At 41.4% G+C, this 27969-nt stretch overlaps 1 protein-coding gene across 1 annotated transcript in view; it reads right to left on the reverse strand.

Annotated features, from left to right (window-relative positions):
• The window catches only part of LOC130145064 (pinopsin-like), a 92510-nt gene that overhangs the window by 13222 nt on the left and 51319 nt on the right, over positions 1–27969 (reverse strand). Inside the window, exon 4 of the mRNA XM_056329520.1 lies at positions 14069–14302. Coding sequence (XP_056185495.1) covers positions 14069–14302 — 234 coding nt within the window. The remainder of the gene's footprint in view (positions 1–14068; positions 14303–27969) is intronic.

Here is a 27969-nt window from a genome sequence, read left to right on the forward strand (position 1 = left end):
CACAGGAGAGACATGGACCTGTTGGAGCAGGTCCAGAGGAGGGCCACAAAGATGATCAGAGGGATGGAACACCTCTCCTGTGGAGAGAGCCTGAGAGAGTTAGGGTTGTTCAGGCTGCAGAAGAGATGGCTTCAGGGAGATCTTATCGCAGCCTTTCAGTACTTAAAGGGGGCTTATAAGAAAGATGGGGACAGACTTTTTAATAGACTCTGTTGCAACAGGACAAGGGATAATGGTTTTAAACTAAAAGAGGGTAGATTTAGACCAGATACAAAGAAGATTATTTTTTTTTACAATGAGGGCGGCGAAACACTGGAACAGAGAGGTGGTAGATGCTCCGTCTCTGAAAACGTTCGAGGCCAGGCTGGACCGGGCTCTGAGCAACCTGAGCTAGTTAAAGATGAGCCTGCTCATTGCAGGGGGGTTGGACTGGGTGATCTTTAGAGGTCTCTTCCAACACAAACTATTCTAACTATATAGTAAAAACAGCTAGACAAGCAAGGGAGCCAGTCTTCTGCTATCATCACACCCACCAACTTCTTCTGCAGGAAACTGCACCTGCAGCAGTGTTTTAGTAGTAACTTACTGTGGGACTACTTCATCAGTCAGTATAAAGAGTTCACTAATGCTTGTGGTTTGGTTGGACTTCTGTTCTAGCTCTCCTGGCATCTTGATCTTTCCAGGGTAACAAGTGGATAATTTGATTGTTTCATTAAAATAGCATGAATTTATCTGCTGCACCCCAAAACCTACCGATGTCCACTCCATACATGTATCTTTCCTTATTTTTAATATTCAGATTCTACTTCCTTGTTAAGTTTCTCCAGATAGAGCCCTTCAAATAAATTACTGCACTTTTGTGGAAGTACACCCTGACCCCTTAGCTTCATGCCTCGATACCCAAGGCAAGTTAGAAGTGCATGCCCTCTTACTTCTTTTTCCTAAAAATACGCTAATGTTCAAGTAAAAGCTTATTAAGTTTGATGGAAATGCTAACTGAATATATTAAAATGATAGAGAACTAACCGTAATGCAGTTATATGGTGTGGGTTTTTCACTGGAGGCACAGTAGCCAACAGAAAACCAGCAGTGCAAGCAGGTTGTGACAAATCACAGGAGGAGACTGATGGTGTGATTGCTGGATTCTTCAAAATTACAAAAGTAAGAAATGGGTCCAGGCAAGGAAGGGAGAGAAAGGAATGACAAAACACAGCAAGGAGGGAGAAAGAAACGTCTAGAGAGAGGTACCATACCAGATGGAAAGACAGAACTGCTGCTCTTTCCTAATAGTTGCTTAATTGGTTTTGGCTCTTTGTTTTGTCTTTCTTTCTGCACATTTGGAGAGGAACCCAACTCATCTGTTGGTGCTTATCTTGCTTCTGTCAGGTTTAGTGTGCTGCTGTGTGACCTTAAAATGAAGAAGAACTAAGGTAGAGTTAAGAACAGTAATTGACTTCTGCTGGTGCTCAGCTTCTTTGTAAACTCATGAATCCCACGAATTAGACTGAGGAAAGACTAACAGGGTTACATTGCTACACTGAACAGTGTTCCCCATGTGCTCACAGTCATCTGTATGATAACTGAAATAAGAAAACCCATTTCCTCTGGTGATCTGTTTCTGTGCACAGACAAATACAAATCAAATACCCTCTTGCTTACAGGATGCTGACAGAAAAGGGGTAATTACTGTAGCAACAACTCTTTATATGCTTGTGAGAGGACTCCAGAAACCCTGAGGGATTCAGGAGGACAAGCAACAGCCACCACAGCTGCCTTGATTTTATGGAAGCAGCCAGAGGAGAAAATTGCTACCAGTACTGACTTCAGGCTGCTTCAGCTGCTGTTAATTGCCTTGCTCCCGGACAGTCATCTGACTGCAAGTGACCTCCCTGATTAAAACATCTTGCTGGCCACCTTCTGAACAGTGGGGTTTTTCCACTCTCTGTCCTGGAGTGCTGGTTAATGGTGTACTGGCTTCATCCTGCACTGTTGCTACTACGTGCAACAGGTATGTCTCCTCTGCTGGTGAGGTCCTGGGGCTGGGGTGGGTGGGGAATGGAAGAAGTTTGGGGGTTTCTGGATTGTTTTCTATAAAGCTAGAAAAAAAAAAAAAATTTTCTTTTAAGCATAGTTTAGTCATGCTTACAGGAGTTCAGTAAGGTGTAATATGAACATGCCTCAAGAAGCTAGAGTTCATGACTTGTCTCTTTTGTAGACTAAGTGACATTTCTGATCCAAAGTATCTACACCCTGGATTAAAACAGGGACAGCGGGAATAATCATTTGGCAAGTTAAGGCAAGAAACATGAGATGGGTTTCTTGTGCAAGCTAAAAGTGCCTGAAGTCTACCCCTAGGTCCAGCCTTACTGCCCATGAGGCACGTAAGCCAGGAGGCTCTATAAGGTGCTATATCCTGAGGACAGGTGTATGGGCAGATCACCGGGAGGGAAAGGTGGGGAAAGTTCTGCTCTTGACTGGTTTCTGAGCCTGCTTTTTCAGAAAAGAGGACAGGAGGATTTGCTGGAGCTTCCTACTGGACAAAGCATTATTTTCCTTCCCCAGCAGTATTCCTCTCTGGAGGTGTCGAGTTGTTTTTCAGTTACTTTCAGTGCTTGTTTTCTTCTATATAAATTAAATTATAAGCTATCTGATGGAACTAATTTAGATTTTACAAATGCACGGGGCTGAATGTAGCTATCAGGCCATTAGGCATTTTAATGCGCAGCTGGAGCATCCCAAGAATAGTAGAGATGAGAAGAAAAAAAAAATCAATAAGCTGTTACCAAAATAATACTAACGAAGTTGTTCTATGGTAGAAGGGCAGAGAAGGCAGAAACAGAAGAGCATATACCAATGTCAGAAATATTACCTTATTTTCAGGAATGTAGCATAGTATTCAGATAACCCTTGATCGTGTAAAAGTATTCTTTTTAGATAACTCCTTATGAAATATGCTTTTTCACATGAAGTGAACAAAGTGAGAGATCAAAGCTGCAGGGATCATAAGCCGGGGGTAGTTATTTTCTTAAAGGAAACAGAGAGGAACTTTTCTTTACCCATACTTTAATGTAACCAGCATGGCTGCTGAACTTCAAAAGGACTGGTTCTGCACATGAAAGCACAATATTAACAATGCTACTATGTCTTCAATGCACATCACTGTTGCTTTCAATGGGGTTTATCACTGCAGGAAAAAAAGACCAGTTGTCCTGTTTCTCTCACACATGCTTTTCCCTGGCCTTAAGCAGAGCTGCTAAAACCCATTCAGTATACAAAAGAAGTAGCGTATGTGAAGTTAATTCCTCCTACCTAAAAGAAACTTAAGAAGAGTTTCCTAAAGCAATGTGAGGAACAAAACCAGGAAAAAACTTCAGTGAATAGCAACAAAATGGATCCTGCTTCTATTTCGTATTCCCATTTCATTAAGTCAGAATTGTTTAGGGCTTTGCAGTGTGATTGATGGATTCTGACTGAGGCAGCAGCAAATATACCAGTCCCTACAGTAACATCTTGCTCATGAGGAAAAATGAAGGGTCTATTACTACTGCAATATGGGATGAGTGATTGCAGGTCATTTTGAAATAACTGCCATTTTACTGAAAGCTCAAAGCATAACAATGAGAAGTATTTTGACACTTGAAAATGTGTTTATTCTTGCATTTTCATTTCCCCAGTTTCTTCTTGTATTTTCAGTTCTTCACCTGTGGACTCTGGATAAGCCCACAATTCTGCTATGTCTAAAGTACATTAATATATACTTGTAGAAATGTGATCTTACTGCGTTCTTCTTTTTCTGTGGGTTATGAGCTGCATATTCTTGGCTCTGTGTGTAACGCGTGTTTAGGGAACAGTTCTTCCAGTTGTTCCTTACAGAGTTTCACTTAGGCCGAGACCAAGAACACCACGCAAGGAAATCCAAAGCCTTATTATCATGAGATTATTTTTTGTAGCATGATACTGTTCTCTGTTTTCCCTTGTGAATTACTCAGGATCTTTTTGCTTAAGCGTGGGTCACTGTCTTGCTTTCTGCTAACACTCACACACACAAAAGCCTCAGCAGCTCTTGAGCATTGTTATCTACTGAGTCTTCCCTAGCATTATCTTTCATTCTGCCTCTGGCTACAACAGAGGTTCTTATGAGCTCTCCCTTCCCCCAGATTCCCATACCACCTGCCCCATTGCTACAGCTTCTATTGTCTAATATGACCTTTCCATCAGTTGCTATATTTGACATACTGGAGGCACTCTGATATGGGTATGCTAGAAGAACCTTTTAATTACCAGATATGCATCCTGCTGCTGGATGAGGGCTCTTATTATAGAGCTCACACTGTTTTTCAGGCAATAAGAACTGGAGTGTAGTAAGTGGCTATAAGGGATGGGAACAAGTCTTTCTGTTGTGGTATTTTTTTTTTTAATCTTTATCTTGGTTTGCAGATAATTAGGTATTGATTTTACACAAGACAGAATTAGAAATTACCAAGGAGTGGTTTGAGTTGTGACTGTGTTTTGGTAGCAGTTTGGTTTTATGTGTAAGTAATACAACAACAGAACAAAAAGGGTTGGGGAATCAGAATTTCTGTTGTGACAGAATTTTTAATTCTTCTACAATTTCTTTCTTATCTCAGACAAAATCAAAATAAATTATCAAAAAAAAGCCAGACAAAACCTTAGACTTTCAAAATATCCAATTACAGGTAGATGCCTTCAGGGAATTACGGTTCAGCCTCATTTTGCCTGTTGCCCTATAAGCTAGGTCTCTGGGCTGGGCTACGTTTCACTGCATGTCATCCCCTAAGTGAGCCACCACTGTTCCTGCACTGGTGCATGGGGGATGCAGTCTGGTAAGAGACCTTGATTTGCCTGGGTGAAGGACAGTGTTTTTCATTGAAGACATATTTTACAGCAGTCATTGTGTAGAGGATTAGGCATGGGCATCTGGCCTGAAATGGGACGTTTCATCCTTATTTTTTTCCATGCTTAAAATAAAATTATCAGCTTCTAATTTTACAGAAACCACATTTTGCACTGAGAAAATGCATTAATGGGAAATTGCCCAGCAAATTAAAAACTGCCTGGTTTTTGTTTTATAACTCACACAGAAATTCCTTGATTTTGATGCTGGTCATCACTGAGAGAGAAGACAGTGAAAGTGAAAAGGAAGAAAAGTTATATATGTTTTTGGTTAACCTTTGAATTCTATTTGTAGTGTATTCCTATTGGCCTAAAACCAGCACACACAGAAGTCTAATAAAGCCCTGGATGAGTTGCAAGGTCTTGAGTAAGTATTTCCCCTAAAGGGATAAAATATTACATCTGAAGCAGGGTCATCCATAAAGTGCTCCGTATACAGTAGCTGTACCCTATATAATGCACCCCTGCATATTTCCGTACACCCATTCTGAAAATCTGGTCCTAATTTAGATAAAAGGATTGAAGAAGTCACTGCAGAGCTGATGTTCGTGTTTTCAGTTCAGATTCTGAAGATAATAATAATAAAGAGAGTTAAGCACTGCAAGAAGAAAACAAGGAAACAGGAAATAACTCCTAATGCATTGAAGTGTTGGTCCTCTACTAACATCCAGTGAACTCCTAAAAAGTTGTTTCACAGATGAACTACATGGTGCCAAGCATGATTACCAAAAGGGTTATAAAATTGCAATAATTGGGGTTTTATTTTAATTTTTCATAATTTCAGAAAGCTAAGAGTTATTACAGGGGAAATATAGAAGAGGAAAGCACTATGAAGCCAATGTGTCATTCCCTGGAGTGTTGCTTTTGCCACCACATGCCCATGCCACAAGAGTGATCCATGGCCTACAAAGCAATGGGATACAACTAATGAAAGATAGGACCTTTGCAGTACTGCTTTTGCCGTGACTACACAACAGTGATGGCAACTGGGCATATTCTTGGTCACAGGTGTTTGCCCAGTATCAAGAGCACTGACTACTTTGGAGCATGAGATTATGTGTAGCAAAGAGTAGTACTAAACATTCTTGTAATTGTGTTTAGATTTGACATCAGTAGGATAGGATAGAATTGAATAGTTCCAGTTGGAAGGGACCTACAGTGATCATCTAGTCCAACTGTCTGCTGCTTCAGGGCTGACCAAAAGTTAAAGCATGTTATCAAGGGCGTTGTCCAAATGCCTCTTAACCACTGACAGGCTTGGGGCATCAACTGCCTCTCTAGGAAGCCTGTTCCAGTGTTTGATCGCTTCTCAGTAAATAAATGAACCCCAGTATCTAGTCTGGTCCTCCCCTCATGCAGCTTTGAACTGTTCCCACATGGCCCGTCACTGAATACTGGGCAGAAGAGATCAGCAAAGATGAATAGCCTAGGTCACTGGGGGAAATGAAAAGAATTAAAACTAGTTCAGCCTAACAATATGGAGACAGAAGGTTAACTGTTTGCGGTGTCCAAGTATGAAGAGAAAGCAACTACTAAAGAAGGAGGGCTCTTTGAGTAAATCAGGAATAAAGGTTTACAAACTGGCTACAAATAAATTTAGTTTGAAAGCAGTTACTAAGCTAAACACAGTAACAAAGCTCTGCAACATCTACTTCACAAGACAAGGAACTTCAAATTTGTTTTCATTTGGACACTGTCAAATTTCTGAATTGCATTAAATGATGCAGTTTATAATGAAAAGGGATTTATTCTAATGAATTACAGGCCCAGTATAGTTTTATGTTGTATTTTCCATACCCTGGCAACCATTATTTCCTTGAGTACCACGGCTTTTTTGCCCTGAAGGAAAAAGAACATCATGATTAAATCATAAAGTTCTACAGATTTGAATTAGACTTGCCATGCAAGTTCATGAGGTTTTGAGCAGTAATCTAACCTTTGATCCTCAAATTTCTCCTGCTGTAAAACTAGGATGATGATAATTAACTGCTTTACAAGAATGTTAATTGATTTAATCCACAACAATATTTGTTTAGAGGAGGTTACATAAAGGCCAAAAAATAAGTCCCTGACTAGGAAATCTCATTTTGTTTTTCTCTCCATCCACCTAATCTGAAATGATTGTTTCTTGAATTGTTAGCTGGATACACGACTGCAAAGATATACCTGGTGGACACAGTAAAACTCTGAGAAGTAATGTCAGCTGACACAAAATATACAAAAAACATCTTGCTTTGGATAAAATTTTAGTATTATGCCACTGCCACATCAGTAGAGATTATTCAGTAATTGAACAGGAGAGGAAAATGAGAGATTCTATTACCTCCAGGGTTACACTTAGTTTTTCAAATCTTTCTCATCTGTTGAATTTGATTGTCCTCATAAAGCAACTAAATTCTTTCTTTACATAATCTTTTGCATTGCATTAGAGATTCTTTTTTCCTCAGCTGACCTGTGCCTGCATTCAGCTTTGAAATGCTAAATTGCACCAAATACATAGCTGGAGTCCTACCTGTAAAATGTGCGCATATTATAGGAAAGCAGAAGCATCAGAATTAAAATGGGGAATTTTGAGGCTAAATTAATGCTTGACCTTAGTGAGACCAAGGCATGGGGTAAAATTCAGTCTGATTCCTGACCTGGCATTGCAGCTGAGATCACTGCAACAGAAGATCCCGTAACATCCATTCAGTGTGGCTTGGCAATGCTATTTTGAAGACCAGAGACATCTAATATGGATGTCTCTTCCCACTTCCACAAAGCCCCATGTTTCTCCACTGTTATGAAAAGAGCAATATAGGATGAGACATCAACTTACTAGATGCTGTTTAAAATCATATATAAAGTAAAGAGATATTGCTGCCTGTTACCTTCTGTGTCTTCCAGAAAGGAAAATCTTTTAACTGGATCTCATTTCCATTACTGCATTCCCTAGCCATAAGTTTTAAGTCATTACATAGTCTAAAACACATGAGCTTATCCTGTGTTTGTGTTCATTCATGTGTATTAGTTTCCAACTTCATTTAATATTTTGCTTGCATGAGAGGTGGCCTGGCTGCCTGCTTCCTACTTTTGCCCTGGGTCTAAAGAAGCAAGTCCTAAACCCTTCTGTGATATTGAAGCCAGTTTCATCCCCAGAGAGCATCCACGTGACAGGCAGGACAAAGCTGAGCTCATAGAACCATAGAATCATTTAGGTTGGAAAAGACCGTGTCAACATATTCATACAGGTTGTACCAAGGATGTAGCCTGGGGCAACATGAAGGCTGGCTTGGGATGCTTGGGACCCTAGTTAAATGCCCAGATTATTTACCTGAACTGATCTTTTTGTCATGAGCTTCGAGAGAAATTCCTAAAGTAATTTTGAGCTCACTGTGTGAAATGCAGTTATACCTTATGACAGCAGCAAAGGTGTCCTTGAGACCTTTCTTGTCTTTGCCTCTCAACTTTACAAAGGCATAACAGTTCTACACACGAGGTTCAGGTCTCATTGAGGAACACTCTTTAAGTACATTTTTATTATTCCAAACTCATTGTCCACCAGAAAAAGAAAAAAAAGTCTTTGCAGTTGGCTTAGTTTTTCCATTCTTTCTATTTAATTTGTCCCTCACCCAGCCTCCCCCCTACAATACATGATAGATCTAGAAAGATCACAATATTAATTATTTTCAAGTAAGTGCATATACCCTTTTCAGCATCACTTCCCCAAATCCTTGGGGAAAATGACAGCATCAGCTTTTATTTTTAAAAGTCCAATGATTTTAATACAAGAAGACAGAGAGTAGAAATCAAACTGCTAATCAGGGCCTTTTGCTCACATATAATACATCCCTTCCCTTACAGCAGGTGTCCTCAAACTTTTTAACCAGGGGGCCGGCGCGCGGATGAAGTGGCAGGCAGTCATCTGCAGCTGCTTGGTTCCCTCCCCCCAGCCCCCGGCGGGGGGAGGGCAGGGGGGGTCTGTAAATACCGGGGGCCGGATTGAGGACCCTGGGGGGCCGTATCTGGCCCGCAGGCATCTCCCTCCTTTTGCTCAGAGGCATTTCTGACACCAGAAATTGCACATTGCTGATTCAGTGTTTGAGTGGACTTTCTTCCCAATTGTAATACGCAAAACAGTGTAAGATGTGCTAGCCTGAGTTTCGGTAGCCCAGGGAGCCTTAGGTGTGCTACCTGAAGTGACTGAAGTGTGGAAGTAGTTAGCCAGAAGCCCTTCACGAGCTGCAGTGGAGCAAGGCTATTTCACATCAAAAAAGGTTGTGACTTAGGTAATCTGATCAGTGGTTGCCAAGCAATTGGTTCTGTAGATCTCTGAGTGATACAGGTGTAACTTGGCTCAAATTTGGCTGTCAGTAGCACTGCAGCAAATTCCTATTTTCTCTGAGTGCTGACTGGAAATTACGTGAAATAGTGAGTGCAGATTCTCTCAATCTCCCTGTTGTCTCATCCATACCCTCTCAAGCACTCATTATTCATATCTTGACTTCTCTGTATCAATAAAAAGTCAACTTCTGATACATACGATAAGTTTAACCTCAAAAGCTGCTACACCATTATGTTATCCAGCTAATGATCCCTGGTAATCAGTGCAGTACGTCCTCACGTAGTTACACTAGGCAGAAAGCTCTTCTATGTCATGGTTCCTGTGGAATCCATGAAAGCAAGATGCCTCCAGTGATCGTCTCCTCAACAGCAAGCCCATGGCTACAAGAAAGCTCTATATCTCTTGGGTGAATGCTTATTACTTGCTTGCATGTGGCACAAAAGCAAGTTTCTGTCAGAACTGACATGGTAAAAGGAAGGTAGTTGAAGCTGTCATTAGAAATTTGTTTGAGGTGGCTACACAGATGGAAGTTTGAAGAGCGACAATGCAAATTTGACAGGGAGCTGTGATAGGAATAAAAGGCACTAAGAGAAGTAAGAGAAGATGAAACAGAAAATCTGCATAACCACATTAACTGTATAAATATAAAGGACTGATGCACTGAAAGCCTAAGCATGCTGACCCTGCCCAGCTTGCTCTGGCAACTGGGGCACAGTGCCAGCCCTGCCCGCATGCTACTTGGGCCTGTGTGCTGCATTTTTGGGGACCCATCCTTTGACAAGGGCTGCCCCAGGCACATACGGCCCTGTAGCCAAGGGGCAAAAAAGCTATCCATAGCAAGAGAACAGGGAAAATGGAGTCTTCTTCTCTACTGTCTCCTCCAGCTCCCCCCAAACATCACTCGGTCTTGGGCAGTTTAGTGCTTTACAGCTTTGTCAACAAAGCTTAATGTCTGCCTGGCATGATATTAGCAGCCCAGCAACAGTCCAGCTTAAAAAAGTGCATCTCTCTCCTCCTGGAGGACAGCAGAAGAAGGAGAGCGGGGTGTCCCATGCCAACCCACCTAAGGGAGTCCCCAGACCTGGAAAGAAATTCACGGGAAGGTCAGGGTTGGAAGGCACCTCTGCAGATCACCCAGTCCAAGCCCCTGCTACAGCAGGGTCACCCACAGCAGGTTGCACAGAGTCGTGTCCAGGCGGGTTTGAATGTCCCCAGAGAAGGAGACTGCACAGCCCCTCTGGGCAGCCTGTCCCAGGGCTCCATCACCCTCAAGGTAAAGGAGTTCTTCCTCACGTTCAGGTGGAACTCCCTCTGTTGCAGTTTGTGCCCATTGCCCCTTGTCCTGTCACCGGGCACCACTGAAAAGAGCCTGTCCCCATCCTCTTGACACTCGCCCTTATGATATTTGTCCGCACTGGTCAGATCCCCACTTGGTCTTCTCCACGCTAAGCAGCCCCAGGTCTCTCAGCCTTTTCTCACAAGGGAGATGCTCCATTCCCTCATCACCCCTCCACTGGACCCTCCCCAGTAGTTCCCTGTCCCTCTGGAACTGGGGAGCCCAGCACCGGGCACAGCACTCCAGGTGTCGCCTCACCAGGGCAGAGCAGAGGGGGAGGATCACCTTCCTCGACCTGCTGGCCATGCTGCTCCTCATGCACCCCAGGGTGCCATTTGCCTTGGCCATGGGGACACACTGCTGGCTCGTGGGCAGCTTGGGGTCCACCAGAACTCCCTGGTCCTTGTCTGTAGAGCTGTCTTCCAGCAGGTCAAATTCACCATTTTCCTCAGTATTCTACCACCTCAGGTCAGTGTAAAAGGCAATGGGAGGGACAAAACTTTTTATCTGGGGTTCCTGGACTATGAAAGTGACTCAGGACCTGCTTGAGAGTTAACGTAAGGGTGTGCTCCGCAGGATGAGTTTTAAGGCTGATTCAGAGGCTGGTGGTTCCCCAGTATTCCACATTGATTTATGATAGCTGGAAGCTATCACCACAGCTGCAGTCAACCAATGCCTTTTTGCAATCGTCAGTGCATGTCCCAAAGCAAAAAATTTATCTTACGCTTGGAGAACTAAAAATTAAGCCATATGTTCCCAGTGTATTTATAAGATGCAAGAGTAAATAGCCTACTGGGGTGTCTCACATCTGAACAGAGCGCTGTGAAAAATGCAGCCCACATAATTTCTGTGTTGGGAGGCACCAGCCTACTATGAAATTCTCAGCTAAGCATGACGACCAGAAAAGCTGAGTGTCGGGAAGAAGACAGCTTTTTCTAAGATGTTAAATTTTAAAAAAAGAATGAGAACAACTAGAGAGTAGCTGAGGTGCTGAGAATACCAGTGATGCATCGGATGAGGATGTCATTGTTTTTCCTGTTCTGAAAGGAAGGAGAACAGACGGAGAGATGGTTTCACCCTTTTGAGTGAAGCTCATTCCTCAGTGTCAGGTAAAAGCAATTCTTTTTACTGCTAATACACAGTGGCACAGCCAATGAGAGCTGTAGATTAACGCTAGGCATTAGCTGGTATTTTGGGTTTATTACAGTGAAACATATTTACTCCACATCTGACCGAGCTCCTTTTCAGGAGGGACTTTTGTTTTGATTTCTGCAACAGTAAGCCAGCTAACTATGGAAAAACCCAACCCATACAGTGATTTCCAGCTGACAACTAATGATCCACCATCCAAGACTGATTTGACTTTGCCCCCTTGCATTTTTTTCTTAAATGGTGGCAGCTGTGGAACAGTAGGCAGTGGGAAACAAATGGAACATTCTCAGTGTTCAAAGAGAGAAATTTAATACATCATTCTTGCATGTGACTGGAGACTAAGGACAGACATTTAAGAAACTCTGCCATAGTGCTCCTGAATTGTTGCACAGCCTTTTCAGTTCCTGCCACTAAGAAAACAGGCTGCTTTGCCTCAAGACTGTCCTAACAGGTCTCCCCCTTGCAGACAGATCATTCCACACTGATCCGTCCTTCTAAGAGATGATAAACTGGATCAACAGTAAACCCCATATTGAGAAACAAGCACTCAGAAGTATTTCCTTTGTAGCTGAAAGAGGCAGCTACTGCAAGGAAAGAGTGATTTTAGACAGCGTGCTACATTCCTGTGATGTGCAAGCACCCTGGTTTTATTCTTGCTAATGAACTTTTTCTTAACAAGTGAGCCTTTGCTTATTGTCTCAGCACACCCACAGCAGCATGACTGTCTCGTATGATTTTGATGCTGCAGAAAACACAGTTCTCAATATCTGCAAGGAGCATTTTGAGAATATAAAACCAGCCTTAATTGTGTATTATCTGTGGCTGCACGGTTGTCAGCACAGGTAATTGTGCATGTGACTGTTCTTGAGACATATGAAGACACCCAAGGCTCTGTGCTGAGTTCATGTGTTTTAGGATGCATCTCTTTACCCTGGCATCCATGCTCTTGCTATTTGGGATGTGTTCCATGTGTAGACAATACCAAAATGTCCTTGTGATCCCTGTTATAGCCTGCTCCAGTTGACCACAGCACAGTCAGATGATCTCACGGAAGTCAAGGACCTCAGTCAAAATGCAAGGAGAATAAAGAAGCAAGACAGATGCTGCTGTTGAGAAGTTTCCATATGAAATACAATAAAAGGTAAGAGGACGGAGAAAAAGTTACTGTTTTGCTTCAGCATTAGCACTTTTCAAATGGAGCTCTCTATCTTTTTCAACATCAGCTCAAACTAAACTTTGGAAATGAAGTATTGGTCTTGGGGAAGGCAATAGTACTTTTTCCTTCTAATTTCAGAGAGGTTTCACAGCTTGCCTGAGATCTCTCCATTGAACTCCAGGAGTAGATTCATTCCTTGTTTAAGAACTTTAGGTTACATGAACCAGACCAAGAATGATCTCAGGCTGTGGCAAAATTGGAATGTACTTGGCTGTTAGATTCAGCTTTTCCCTTGTCTCAGCTCCATAGTAATATAATACTGCTGTTGATAAATACTATGGGCAAGCTCCAGCATACACTGAACAAGAAAGGATAAAGGAGGTTTATTTGTTTATAATAGTGTAATGGAGATAATGAAGAAAGGAAATTGAGAACAACCTCTAAAACACAATGTAATAAAAAGATAAGGTGTTCTTACAGAACATGCATATTTTCCAGATTCCTCACTGCAAAACACTTTTAAACCTTCCAGATCTGCCATTATCAAACTTTAGAACTGTCAACACAGAAACATTAGGAAGTTCACTTTCATGTACTGAAAAGCCATTTACAGGAATGAGGGACCTGAACTGGATGTAAGCATTTTCAAAGTGTTAGAATTGGCCTTGGTCCTCATGAGACAAAATTAATTAACTATTTTGGCATATAGGTGAACTGGGAATTTAACAGGAAGGATGTAGAAGTCCACAAGAACTGTAATTGCAATGACCATTTGTTTTCAAGGTGATCTGTCATGCAAATGGTCTCCTCCTTTATATTGTTTTCAAGGTAATGAAATCTCTTCTTCTTCTCATCTCTGTTCCCCTCCCCGACACATACACACAATGTTTTCAGTATTCCTGTAAATAGATGCCTGCCTTTGGCAACTAACTCTGCAGCATACAAATTAACACCCGCTGTGCCCTCACAAGAACACAAGCAATTTCAGTAAGCAAATGTTTATCTGTTATTCCTATCTAGCAATAGATTGTTGATTGCAAACACTTCCACCCCAAGCCTCCAGTAATATCATTTGGACAAGCCTTGAATGTCCTTCCCGTAAAGACACACCTTAGGACTGGTAGTCACAGCGGTCAAGTATGCCGGACAGACCCTGACGAAAACACAAAAATAATAGAAGTCTTACCTGCTTATTCATAAGTATGTAGATAATGGGATTGCAAACAGTGCTGCTTTTTGCCAGGATGGAAGGTATGACGCTTGCAACTGGCGTCACCACACCTGGCTTACCAAATGTTGCAAGTAAAGCTATAACTCCATAGGGAATCCAACACACGAGATAACAGATAACTGTAGTGATCACCATGAACAGTACGTGGAATTCTCTTTTGCGGGCAGCGTTCTTGTGGATTTTTCCAACCTAAGGAAATGTGATAAAAGATAGAATTTAAGAAACTGAGCTGTTGGATTGATTGCTTTATCAGCTATTGGTCTTGGGTCAGCAATGATAATCAACATTGTAGTTCCAGAAGCATAATAAACACAAACCCAAAAGTGAGTGAATGCAGTGGGAAGGCTTCATTGTCCTCATCAGGCACTAGGGGAAGGCCTGCAGGCATCAGGCTGTATGCCAGCATAAACCAGAGCCCCAGTGGAGGCTGGAGGAAAAGCAGAAAGGTGACAAAGTCCTTAATGGCTGGTAGGTCACCTCCGCTTGCTCTTCAGGTATGGCATTTTGTATAATTGTACATTTTCACTCAGGTTATTCTAGTACAGTGGGCTTGCTTGAGATTGAGAAGCATTACAAAGCACAAGTGAACCAACGGAAGCATTTTCTGTTAGGGGTGTGGAAAGAGCACAGCAAATCTAGGACTGTGCTTAGTACCTGTGTCCTTGGATGTTTACATGGCTTGGCTAGATAAAGCCTCAGCTGGCCTGGTGTAGTGTTGGCAATGGTTGCATTTGGAGCGGGACGCTAGAGAAGCCTTGCAAACAACACTTTATGAAGTTTTAAGTTGTAGGATTCACCCTTTCTACACTATTTCTTCCAGGTATTTTATAATTCTGATAAAAAGACCTCACTCCTGATAATCACCAAAACCAGGATTTTGTGCTCTTTAAAAGTGTGCCTAATACTGACATAGTTCAGCTATTGCCTTGGGGGTTTTGGGGAAATGGAGTAGAACTGGGTAAACAGGAAGCACAGATTTAAATGATCAGTTTCAAAGTGATGGTACAACAGCCCATCCTGCTATCATGAATTTACCAATATTTACAGTCTGTGGACAAACCCAACTCCACTATGGAAGTATTTATAGTCTGTGCTTCAAAATGTATTCACCTTTGACCTGTTCTGGTCTGAAGCATCATGCCCTTTTGGAGTCTAGAGCTCTAAGATGGAGGTCAAATATTAAAATAGCAGCCAATTTTTATTTTTAAACTTTGGTGTGAAAGCATTTTTCTGCAGCTACAGAACACTTTCCCCGTGTGTTTGTACTGCTGAGTGTATTGGTGATGACTGTGGGGAACAAGCTTCATTTCCTACACAGAATGCACATTCAGTGCTATGCACAATCATTTAAAAGCAAGCTTCCCATGCAGTAGTTCTGTGAGATGGCCATTAAGTTTGATCCAAAGCCCATAGAAGTCAGCACAAGCTTGGGTGGGGTACAGATCGGATTTGGGCACTTAGACTGATTTTATAGGGATTATGAAAAAGTTCTTAGGAAACATTCAGAAAGATTAACTCCAGAATAGCAAAGCTGGTCTCTTCTCTCTAAGTATCTTTGCGGCCAGCAAGGATAAGCAGACTCTGCAAGGAGGCTAACTTTGGAGCCACTCTCTCTCCACTGACTAGATGGAGCCCCAGCACACTGGTTTCCCGAGGTTATGGTTAATTCCTCAGGTTCTCCCCAGCATCTGCTTAGCAAACCCACATGTGCCAGCAGGATTTCAGGAAGTATTCAAATATTTAAACTATATTAATTGAGTGTTGTACTCAGTCAAATGTAATTTACATCCACTTCAAGGTCTTTTTGCCTCCTGAATGCGATACTTGAGAGTAAACTGCATCCGAGGAAACTAAGCCCTGTAAAGCTACAAATATAAATGAGCAAAAAGGCAACTCCCTGGAATGCAATCCATCCGAACTTTACCTAAGAAAAAAAAGTATGAAACTAATGGGTTTAAGCTGATGCAGGAGAACACTGATATGTGTAACTGTAAATGAATAGAACACAGTTAAAGGTGGAAGCCACTAATCACCCCAGTCAAATGACATCTCCTGTTGCCTGCAGGACAACTTGCACATGTTACTGCAGTGGAAAATAGAGCTTTACCTGCTTCTTTCTGGTGTGGGTGCTTTTGCATAACATACGTGTTTATGTATTGGACTGTGAGTTAAAAACATATTAGTACCGGTGTAAATACAGTTACTTACATCTGGAAGGGAAAATAAGATGGTGACACTGGGGGTTTTTTTAGTTAATTATGATTCTAGCCTTCTAGATCTACCTGAAGTTCAGTAGAAATGTTCCTGTTGAGAGTAAATAAAACACACATAAACTTAATCTGCCAAAAAATAACAAGTATTCTTCCTGCCTAGTCTCATGATTTTCTGCAAAAAGGCAATTGGAAAATAAAACCCATCCTTTTTGAAAACACTAGGGACTTTTTTTTTTTTTTTTTGGCGAGAACAGAACTTGTTTATCTCATAATTACTTTAGCTTGAAAAAAAGGATTAATAATAGATAATGGTCCAATCCTGTATTGCTTATTTGAACTAAATTTTTCATGACTAATGGGAATTTTCTCTGACTGAAGGATACAGGATACCATGTTAGCTTCAGCTATGTAACATGTTTAATATTAACTAAGGAACGCAAAGCCCCATCTAGCCATGGCACCCACAGCTAAAGATCTTCAATAAAGGCAGAGGCATCAGTCAGCTCTGTCCGTTGGTCCCAATATCTGCCTTGTAAATTTGACTGAGGTTTTGAAACTTATTAGGTGGAGAGAGGTCTCTGACACCGAGTATTTCACATGTCACTTGAGGACAAGTATCATTATTAATGCAATGTGAAATGAACTCAAACTAGACACCAGAGTATCCACTCTAATTTAAGTTCTGTTTTGTGTGTATTTTTTTCCTCTCATCATCTTCTGATAATTAAAAAGGAGAAAGCTCTGATCACAGCTGTTCCTGAAACAGGACATCCTTAATGTGTCCCCAGTATCTATTAAGGATGACCTTCCGCTGCAGTCTTCTATAATTGAGTTTAAAAACTCATTTGTCATGAGACAAACCTATTGGAAAGCAAACTTAGTTAGCTCTTGTGCTCAGAGTCTTTCACTTCCATGTTTACACCAACACAGCCAGTTGTTTTGATTTTTATATGCCTCATATTATAACTCTATAATATGATTTATTTACAGTCCAGATCCTGGGGACAAGCAAATTAGAACTTTAGGGTTTTTTGAAAGTTGTTGGGTTTGAGGATTTTTTTTTCCCCAGAAGTAATTTCTGTTCCCACTGTTGCAGAAAGGAGATTAAAAGCACAGAATTGCAGTAAGAAATACAAAGGAGCAGAATTGAGGAAAGATCCTAAGTATGTCCTTCCTAAATCCCAGGTGACCTGGAAGTCCCAGCTTTCCAGAGAGGACAAGGACAGTAAAAGTCCAAAGGACAAATGACTTCTAGGCATCTCTTGCAATGAACCCCTAATGTACTTGATGCTTCTCTCTGACTTTATTTGATGTTCAAATTTGCTATAGCTGTTAACTATATTTTATGCTTAAGTAACTAATCTGCTCCCTCTGTGTCAGTAATCTCACTTTTTCTTGGTGTTCTAATCTCAGTAAATTGTAGGACACATGAGGTGCTGGAGCTGTGCTTGCACAATTGAAGGGGTGGGAGAACAGTTGTATTGCCTGATACCTCTGAGCATGCTGCTGGGCTGTTGTGTGACTAGCCTTGTGCCATATCTTGGGGAGTGGCTGAACTGCGTGATCTTGTTTGCTGTGCTCCTTCTGTCTCTCCAAGACATGGCAGCACAAACATGGATGTTTTGATAGTGGTGAAGGCAAGCAGCAGAATCTCAGCGTGGCTGTGGTATCACACTGGTACATTCTGGGATATGTTAACAATGCAAGAAATGCCAGACGATTTCAAGAAGTGTTAGGCTACTCTGTAGGAAGTGCCCCCAGAGTTTTGTTTTTGAAACTACGTACTACATTTATCTACACACTCTTGGTTTCATTGCCTTCACAGCTTTGCTGCCTGCCTTTAAGGTGTTATCTTTAATAATTCTCTGTTTATAGGTGCTGGAAGGCCTCCAGCAAAACATAGCTGATGTAACCTACAGAAAGATTACAGTTTTGCAGGTGAAAAAGCATTATGAAAAACATTAAAATTATGATATTTCTTATTTTAAAACTACTGGACATTTCAATGCAACTGCTACACTGTATTTTCAGCAGTCAAATGGAAGCGCCTCTCAGAAATGCCTAGTGTCTGGACAGCCAGCTGATAGAGAAGCGTCAGATGGTGATGAGAAAAAATAGATTCAAATAATTTTCTAGAATAGCCAAGTTTGTAAATCCAGTCTAAATGTAAACATATAGGATATATACAATATGCATTTAAAACACACAGGAGATCTAAACCACATCTTTAAAATGGCATGAGAAATACTGGCCCATTGGGATCAAAAGGTATTTATTTAGGATGGCTGCAAAATACATGTCTTTGCTGTAAACTCAGCTGTTTTCTCTGGAACTAAGATCACAACCTGCCAAATTTGGTAGTCTAAATGTGGGGAAAGCACTATATTTAAAGAAAATAAGGAAGGGGTGTGTTGTTGAGGTTTCATTCATTAATGAGAAAATTATGCGTCTCCCCTACTTTCATCCTGGAAAGCAGCAGAAGTGTTTTGTTTTTTCAGAACTCAGCTGGAGGCAAGAACAGGCAAGCTTGTCTAATCTCAGGACTCAGTGTAAAACTGGCCCAATTAGCCCTCATCTGGATTGCAGCCAACATGCATCCCATGTGCATATCCAATACTCTTTTTTTCCACTCAATCTGACATGCAAGACACCACTAGCTAGATGACTATGGCAGTGTGCTGAGCAGGGACATTGTATGTGACGGACCATGGAGCATGGGAGAAGGCAGAGTGGTATTCAGTAAGGAGGATGGCAGTGGCAGAAGTTTCCTCAAAAAGAACCTGAGTGACGTGTTGTTTGGTTGACCTCAAAAGCTGCATCCCCCAATGTAGCAGACACCTCACTTACCAAGTGATGGGCTGCAGTGCTATTTCATGCACTGGAAAAGAAGAAACTGGGGAGCTCTGGGAAGAGCATGGAAAATTTCAACAGCACTGGTCAAAGACTGGCGGGGTCATAAATCAATGAAAATGGGACCTTACAATAGAAAATGAAGGGGGTTAGTAAAGGGATGCAGACAGTTTTTGCTGTAACTGAGAAGCTTGTTAGGTTGGAGGTTCAAGAAAAGGACCCCAGGTATCTGCCAAGCCAGGTACTCTGCCAGGAACCTCAGAGAACAGACTTAGACTGGGAGCAGGCAAACATGTGGGCCTGTCTTCACAAGGACCTGGGGAAAAGCCACAGCCTAGAGCAGGGGTCCTCAAACTTTTTGAACAGGGGGCCGGCGTGCGGATGCAATGGCAGGCAGTCATCTGCGGCTGCTTGGTTCCCTGCCCAACCCCTGGCAGGGGGGGTGTCTGTAAATACCGGGGGCCGGACTGAGGACCCTGGGGGGCTGTATCTGGCCCGCGGGCCATAGTTTGAGGACCCCTGGCCTAGAGGAAACTCATCTTCCCCCTAAAGAGAACGGGTCTGTCATTTCCTTAAAGGGAAAAGAGAATGGGTCTGTCCTTCTCCTTCCAGAAAGCTAAGCCAGCACCTTCCAAACACATGAACGTTGTTGTACAATGGTATGGGAAAGAATATAGCTATGGGCCATATGAAATGACTTTAGGGTAACAGGTTACCCAATTTAGGCATGCAGGGGTTGGTCCAGACCTCACCACTGGCCAAGTCAACCAGTCTAGTCAGCCCCTTACTGGAGGGAGCAGCCAGGTGGCAACAATAGATGAGCCAGCCCACGGGCTTTTGTCAGGCTGAACACTGGAGCTTTCCAGTCCATACAGAAGAGGGCAGCAGCTCCCTGCATCTGGTGAAGCATTGATTGCTTTTAATGTTTTTCTTAGCCACCACATGGCTCCGTATGGGAGAAGAGCCCTGGGCAGTGCCCTGCCCAAGACGACCCCTCCTGTGCTCCAGACCCAAAAGTTTGACCTACTGTAGCTGCTGCTCAGCTCCCTCTGGATTTAGCTAGCCATGAGTTGTGGGACCAAGGGAGTACCGGTGGCACTTCACCAGCTCAGAAGGCACAGGTGTGAGGAAAGACCTGAAGGATACTTGTACACAGCAGCTGTGTTGCTGAATCTTGCAGCAACTGTGAGGCCCACAGTGCCAGAGGCACATATCCAGGTTACCTCTGTAAGGCATTAACATGTAGAACTGTTACGTTGTACAACTACACCAATGGGCAAGCTGGGTTTTAATATATATATATATATATGTAAGGTAAGGGAGTTGGACTAAAGCTAGCTACTAAGAAGGCAAAGCTTCAGTGATGAAGATCTAATCTGATTGTTTTCAGTGAATTCCTGTTTCCTTTTTTTTAGCATTTACCCTAGTCTCTCCTCCTTCCTTAATGTAGCTATGTGCTTTCTCTCATAAGGCATTTGCTTCACATTTTAAGAGCTCCCAGTCATCTTCAGCTGTGAACACCTCAAAAGGTTAGAAAGGATATATGGCATCCCATCCATGTAACCACTAGATGGAGAGACTACACAGTGAGAATCCAGCATCCAGAGCCACTTCAAGTAGAGGATGCGCACCACAGCATCTTAAACATCAAGGGGGCTGTTTATGCATTTTGTCAGTCACTTCAGTTCCTCTTTCTCCAGCTATTTATTAAGATGGAAAATAATGCCAATTATTATATTCTGTATCTAAATAGTGGATGCTGTAACCATCCTTTACCTAGCCCACTCTAAACAAGCAATATTGAAACAGGGTGCAAAAGGTTTTTTTAATAATGACTGATGCATTATTCCTGGATCTGTCTTTGTACATTTTACACTCAAATAACCATGTTTTCTTCACTACTTCAGAACTACACAGTAAAGAGAAGGCTATTTATGAGTAGCAGTGTTTGTTGCCAAGGTGTCTGTTGTAAGTGTTTGTTTTGACACGATCAAATATTCAACAGTATTACCAAAATCAGAGACAAACGAAATATTCATAATCACCTGAGGGAAGTCTGCCAATCTTTGAACATTTAGTCTGCTACAGCTTCTTGAAATGAACAGAAAGGAGACAGTCTTTTTAATGCAAAAACTGCAGTAGAGGAAGAAGCTGGGAAAACTTCATTCTTCTTCCTTCATGAACCAGTCAAGTAAGACAGTCTCCTCTGTTACATTTCTAACAAAAGAAAATTTGTTCCTCCATTTATTGGCATGAATAACCCTCTACCAAACCCATGAGTGTCTCAAACTAAGCAGTGACTCAGATGTCAGTTATGATGAGCTTTCTCCTCTCCCATCTCTATGGATTCTGTTCTCAAGCGAAAACAAGGAAAAAAAGCCAAAACCACTCACTCCAAAGCACGAAAAGCTCTGAAAAGCTATTGGAAATGGAAGCTCCAAGTAATCTTCTTTTCAATGTGCGCTACCCCAGAACTATAACTTTATGGATTAATACTAAGATAGATGAAATAATTTGTTTGTTGTTTAAGATATACAACCATGGGAGAAGAGAGCTCACTTGCTTAAAAATAAATGCCTTCTTTATCAGCATTTAGGTGGCTAAGTCCAAAACAAGAGTGAACACTGAAGAGATGTATAGTCTCTGTGGAAACAGGGACTAAGCAGAACCATCTGCTTTGGGTCATCTTAGAATCCAATGGGCCCTCACTCTACAAAACATTTACATTTATAGTTCGCTGACTGTACTGAGATTTAAACATGCACATGAGCACTTTGCTCAGTTGCAGCCACATAATGAGTTAAGAACAGCAAGTACAGAGGGAGGATGCCATAAAATTACACAAGTGGCTTTATAGTTAATTATTTTGATGTCACTATTAAGTTTAGGAATTGAAGTCTATGGGAAGTATATTTTATCAACTGAACTCCGGCTTTATTGGGATTTTTGTTATTGAAATGGGAATAGTCATCTTACTGCCTCAAGGTGAAGTGAAGCTATGTTTTAAATACAAAACTTATGGCTTTGTACACTGCCCTTGAAGCATAACTGCTATTGCTGTTAATATCAGCGGAGTTCTGTTGTGGACCTAAGGAACACTATAATCCTCTTAGTTGCAGGAACTCTTTCACTGCATTAGCTGAAGGGCTTTTAGCAGCAATTTGACTTACACAGTGAACACACTCCCATGCACTAAAGAAGCAGCTCGTGGTGTCACTTCCATCATACACAACTCATGTTTTATCCTGACCTTCTTTCCCGTCTGTGGATTTTCTAGCATCAGTGTGCATGAGAAAATTAAAGGTGCATTATGCACAGCTGTCATTCAATCAGCATTAACAATTTGGTTGTAGAAAGAGAAGTACATTAGATACTCATACCTTCCACAAGTGGGGGCTTATCTCTTTTTTCTCTCTAGCTACAGACAGAGTACCCATGCACTCAGCTGCCAGGACACAAGCCAATTCCCATGCAAGAGCTGAGCATGCACTGCACTTGGCCATGAGTAACAAGCCTGGCCTGCCCGAGTCAGCCTGTGCCCTGGGCTCAGCAGTGGACTAACACAGACATGGGAGGTCTGCAGCTGCCTTATATCTCACCAACGTGGGATACAGGCAAAGTGCGCTTCCCCCTGCAGCAGCCAGGACAGACAGACCCAAGCAGCTGCCCCCAGCAGCTGAGGCTGCTGTTTCTGGTATGGCAAGCACAGAGCCAGGAGAAACACTGCCTCCGGCATGCTCTAGGGAGCCTACACCAAGAAAGTGACTCATGCGAAGGAACTGACTCATTGAATGGATACAACAGCGACAAGTATAGCAATCTGGAACTATGCCCAATAAAGAAAAAAAATGCTTCTGAGGTGAAATAGAATCACCATACCACTGAAGAGCCACCAGCCCTGGAAGCTCATTTAAGCAGATACATTGTACGTGATGATATGCATTTCTCAAAAATGTTATTTGTATGTATGTCCTTCAGTAATTGTGGGACTGCACAGAGCTGCTCTCTCTGATATTGGCAGTGACACTTCTATGGCACTTACTGGCTGAAACAAATCAAATGTGTAGAAAATAAGATATGTGGAAAATGGAAACTGAAAGGGCAGTGAAGCGTGTTTGCTATCTGGAAGATACAGTTAGTTGAAAAAAACTGGGGATGTAAGAAGCATCAAATGTTATGTCCAAAGTTACTTAAACTCTAATTAATTTTGTATCAAACAGATGATCAAAAGAAATTGTCTGCTATAAAATATTAAGGTTGTTGGAGTTTCATGTGTGTAACATGACTTACTCTATTTTATGAATTCCCTAGATCATTTGAGAGACTGTAATAGGTAGTAAGTCATTCCCTTGAAGCCATCAGGTCTAATTTTCCCAAACTGATAGCAATCACAAACTGTATTATTTGCTTGTATTTGATTGCTTGTCTGAGTCCAGTTCTAGCAAGCATGTTATAACCAGCCCTGACTCACACCAACCTATCGATGGGCTCAGGAAGATCATGTTGGCCTGAATTCACCTAAAACCAGATTATATCCTATGGATGATAAAGAAACTTTGAAGCTTTAAAGGCAAGATTCACTACTCTGCTTCCAGCATGCGCTACAAAGAGGATGAGTCCTCCTTGATCAAGGAAGATGCCGATTTTGGCCTGACAAACCAAAGCTGTCTCTGGTTCTGGGGGTTGTGAAAGGTGCAATGGACCCTATGTAGGGATTAGCATTAAAAGTTTAGAGCCCTGGAAGAACTGAATGTAGAAGGGCCCTCTCTGATAGCAAATCCAGTTGTTTTTTTCTGGTCCTTTCATTCAAAGTAGCTGAAAGTCAGTCCCAGGTAGTGTTGCAGCTATCTGGATGTAGGTCTATCTGCACCTTTTTCAGGAAAGGGAGTTTTAGTACATATTCTGATGGCCAAAAGCCAGAATCCTTTCTGACCTGGTGCTGAGCATCCAGACTGCAACTGTCAGTCACTTGGCAGCAAGAACTACAAGGCTTGAGCAAATCTGCTCTCCTCCTTTAGACTGCAGAAGAAGCCTAGAAGACTAATTTGGCCTGATCTCCTGGTGGCTCAGGTTATGCAAGCTGAACCTCACCCAGAAAAGAGCAGGAAGGGGACAGAGAGGCAGCTACTCCTCTTGCCATTGCATAGTACCCAGCAAACCTGAGATTTTACACTAGTATAGGTCCAGAAAGTGATAACATCGCCAAAACAAGTATTAAAAAACAGAAAATCATGTGGTTTTCAGGGGGACAGAAGGAAAATTGGAGACTTGGCAAAAGACTGGCACTGGACAGGCTCTGGGGAACTAAGCTTGTTGGTGTCCAAATTTATCTATCCCATGGTTAGAGGATTTTCATGGTAAGACATCAATAAGTGTAGGCTGCTTTTATTGTAACAGTGTGGAGTAGGTATTTTTTAAAAAAGTAGGTTTTTTTACGTGGTTGAATTAAACCATAATTAGGTAATAAAAGGGATGTTTTGTCAGCAAATACAACACAGACTCCTGAAGGAGATTCAGCAGCTGCTGAGCCAAGTCAGAATGACCCTGTACCCATGGCACAGAATACTAGGTTTGCCTGTGGGGGTGAAACTGAGGAATTCCACCTTGGGGAGAGAAAAGCTGAAGGTCTGAAGGATATTCTCCAATACAAGAATAAAAATGCTGCTAGTTTCGTAAAGATAACATGTAAGAATACTACTATATATGTTGCTGCTTAGCAACACAACTTGCTATTATAAAGGTGGAAGGTGCTGAGATCACTTTCAGAAAATCAAGCCAGTAATTTAGTTTAAGACCCCTCCTTTTGAAAAGCTTGCCAACAAATTATATCTTTAAAAGATTTACTTTTCCAATAACCCACTTCTGGGTTTGGGTGGGTTTGTTTGTTGGGTTTTTTTTTTTGTTGGGTTTTTTTTAATAACTTTTGAAATGGCTATGACTAACCCACAGCCCAGCTGAAGTTAAGGGAATGGAAAAATGAAAACATATTTCTGTTTTTTAAAGCTGACTTCAGTGTGTTTTGCACTGAAGAATTTCTGGTGCAGGAGAAAACATCAGATGTCAATTCCTTCTTGATTTCCCTGTACTTTCTTCCACAGACAGGACCATGCAGAGTCTGTATCTGCAAAAAATTGTGAATATGGTTGAACTCTTCAAAAGAGAGGAACTGGCAGGTGTAAAATTTCTTTCCAGGTTTCAAAGTTATTACTTGATGCTAAGCAATAAAATGGTACCATTTACATAGGAAATGGAGTACGCATTGGCCCGCATCTAAAGGAAAAGTGTTTTCAATCAAAGGTGAAAAAAAGTGATGCTTCGAAAGACTGAACACTGATGTAGCTAAAGTAGGAAATAACAGCCTGTGTGTTGTAATTGGCAAGGACAATAAATGTAAGAGTCAATGCCAGCCGAGATCGGAAAACTTATTCAGCTGGAACCAGAACACATGAAAACCTTCTCCCCATCCTTCAGGTGTGTTTGCACACACTCCACCTTCTTAATGAAAAAGGCAGTGTATGTATGAATATATATATGCATATATGTAAAAAATGTATACATACCACATACTGTATATGCTTTATATACATATCTATACACTATACATGATACACACACACTGTACATTATATATGTCCGTAATTGTGTGAGAAGTCTTTCACAGGGGTCATCCAAGGTTAGAGGAGAAAGCTGTGATGCAAGTATGACTCACTGCCCCCGTTATCTCTCGGATTAGATTAACAACAACCTTTTCCACACTAATACCAATACCTCCTCTGAATCTGGGGTGTGAATTTTTTTAAAAAAAAGAAGTGTCAGGATGTTTTCCCTAAAACTGGAGCTTGGGTATTCACTTAAATCCATTTTTGCATGCATGTATAAAGCTCTCACTCGCATTTACGCTACTTTTCACCAGGCTAGCACATGTGGGTGAGAACTTGAGCTTTACTTTCCTTTGGATTGGTAGCTGCTCTCCTTGCACTGAAATTAGATGTTAAAATCCCAGGCATCAGTCTTTCAGCACCTAACCACAATTACCCCTTTTCCTAGGAAGAGATCAAGTTTTCCTACACTTTACTGAGGAATCCCATCCCACCCTCCTAAAAATTTCTACTGACATATAAGATGAAGCAAGGCACCATTAAGGACATGCAGGTACGCCTTTGATTTGTAGCTATTTATATTTAAATAAGCCTAACATATGTGCTCAGAATCTGCCTGTCAAATTCTGTAGACTCTACACAGAATATAAATCCAAAGTGGTTTCAAAGCTCTTGTCTCATTTGGCATCTCTAAAAATATAGCAATTAAGCTGGAACTGGCCTGAAAGCATTCTCCTCCATGCTCATGACAGACCCTTTCCCTCAAATTATTACACACTTATCGTGGCACAGGTGTACTTGATAAAAAACAAGCCAAACCGAAACAAACCAAACCCTGCAAAGTCTGGAAATCTTCAGTCCCTCTCCTCTCAATAGGAGCCTTGACACCTTCCTGAATTTTAACCTTACTCTACAGTACGTCATCCTTTTTGCAACACAGAATGACAAGTAGGAGGGAGAAATAACATGTAAACTGCTAAGTTAGATGAATTAGATTTAAGCAGTAAGACTGAAGGTCAGGTGTAAATATTTTTTTCCCCTCAGAAGACTGTGTACCCGGGACTGTGTTGTACCTGAAGAAGTTAAGTCTCTCTAGCCCTCACTGATATGCCAGAGAGGGTAAGCAAGAGGAAACTGGCTTAGTGAGTTGTACCCGGCATGGGTGTTTATAAATATTTATGTTAGTTCACAGAAAATGAAGATAAATTCCTTTTCTGTAGCTGGTGTGTTACAGACAGCCCTCTATAAATTATGTATTGTTTCAAGACTTTCAGTTAGGAAAATTATACTTAAAATGTGGTAAAGCATCATATTTGTTTTACATTACTAAAAAGGCAAGGTAAGCAAAACCAAACTGTTAAAAATTTATGAGTTTGATACATTACCCCATAAGGCAGTCTTTGACTGTGCAGCAATCTGTGCTTGTGATTAAACACAAAATAATCCAGGACTAAGCAAGACTGAAACCCATACTAAATACTCTGTAATCCTCTCTCCAACCCCCCCTACCCGTTAGACAGGTGAGGAGGGCAGGGTGTCTCCAGAACACAGTCCGCATGCAGATACAAACCAGTCCCACCACCTGCTAGGCACACCTAAGCTGCAAGAAAATGAACAGCATGGTGAGGAGGCTTTTTTTTAGAAGAGAGTTAAGGTTATGCAGTACATTACAAATAGTCCTCTGAATCTGGTCAGTTTGCACAAGCTGATGCTATGTTGGATATATGTATAGGTATGGTAGAATTGCATATATAGAGATGGCCCCAAACCCGTTTATTATTAATAAAGATGGTACAGGTATAACAAAGATGGAAAAATAGTGTTCAGTTCTTGAATTATTACTCATGAAGAGGCTCCTACACAAGTAAAACAAATCTCTTTTATGAAAAAACATTCAGTAAACTAATTGTTCCTGCCTTGTGAGTTCAGAAGCTGTATCTTCAGTGGCTATGTTAAATAAACTGAGTATGAGGTATTTTGGCTGATTTTAAAATCTACCTTGAATAAATATAGTTATTTAACAAAAAAACCCACCACCAAACAAACAAACAAAACAAAAACCTAAACAAAAACCAACAACCAAACAAAAGCACTCAAGCAATTGCTTTTTAAGTTAAAAGTTTAATTTCTGTCCCCACAAAATAAACAGTTAATACTGGAATTGGGATATTAATAATAACAGACCAATATTAGA

The sequence above is a fragment of the Falco biarmicus genome, chromosome 2 (genome assembly GCF_023638135.1).
Source record: "Falco biarmicus isolate bFalBia1 chromosome 2, bFalBia1.pri, whole genome shotgun sequence".
Lineage (NCBI taxonomy): Eukaryota > Metazoa > Chordata > Aves > Falconiformes > Falconidae > Falco > Falco biarmicus.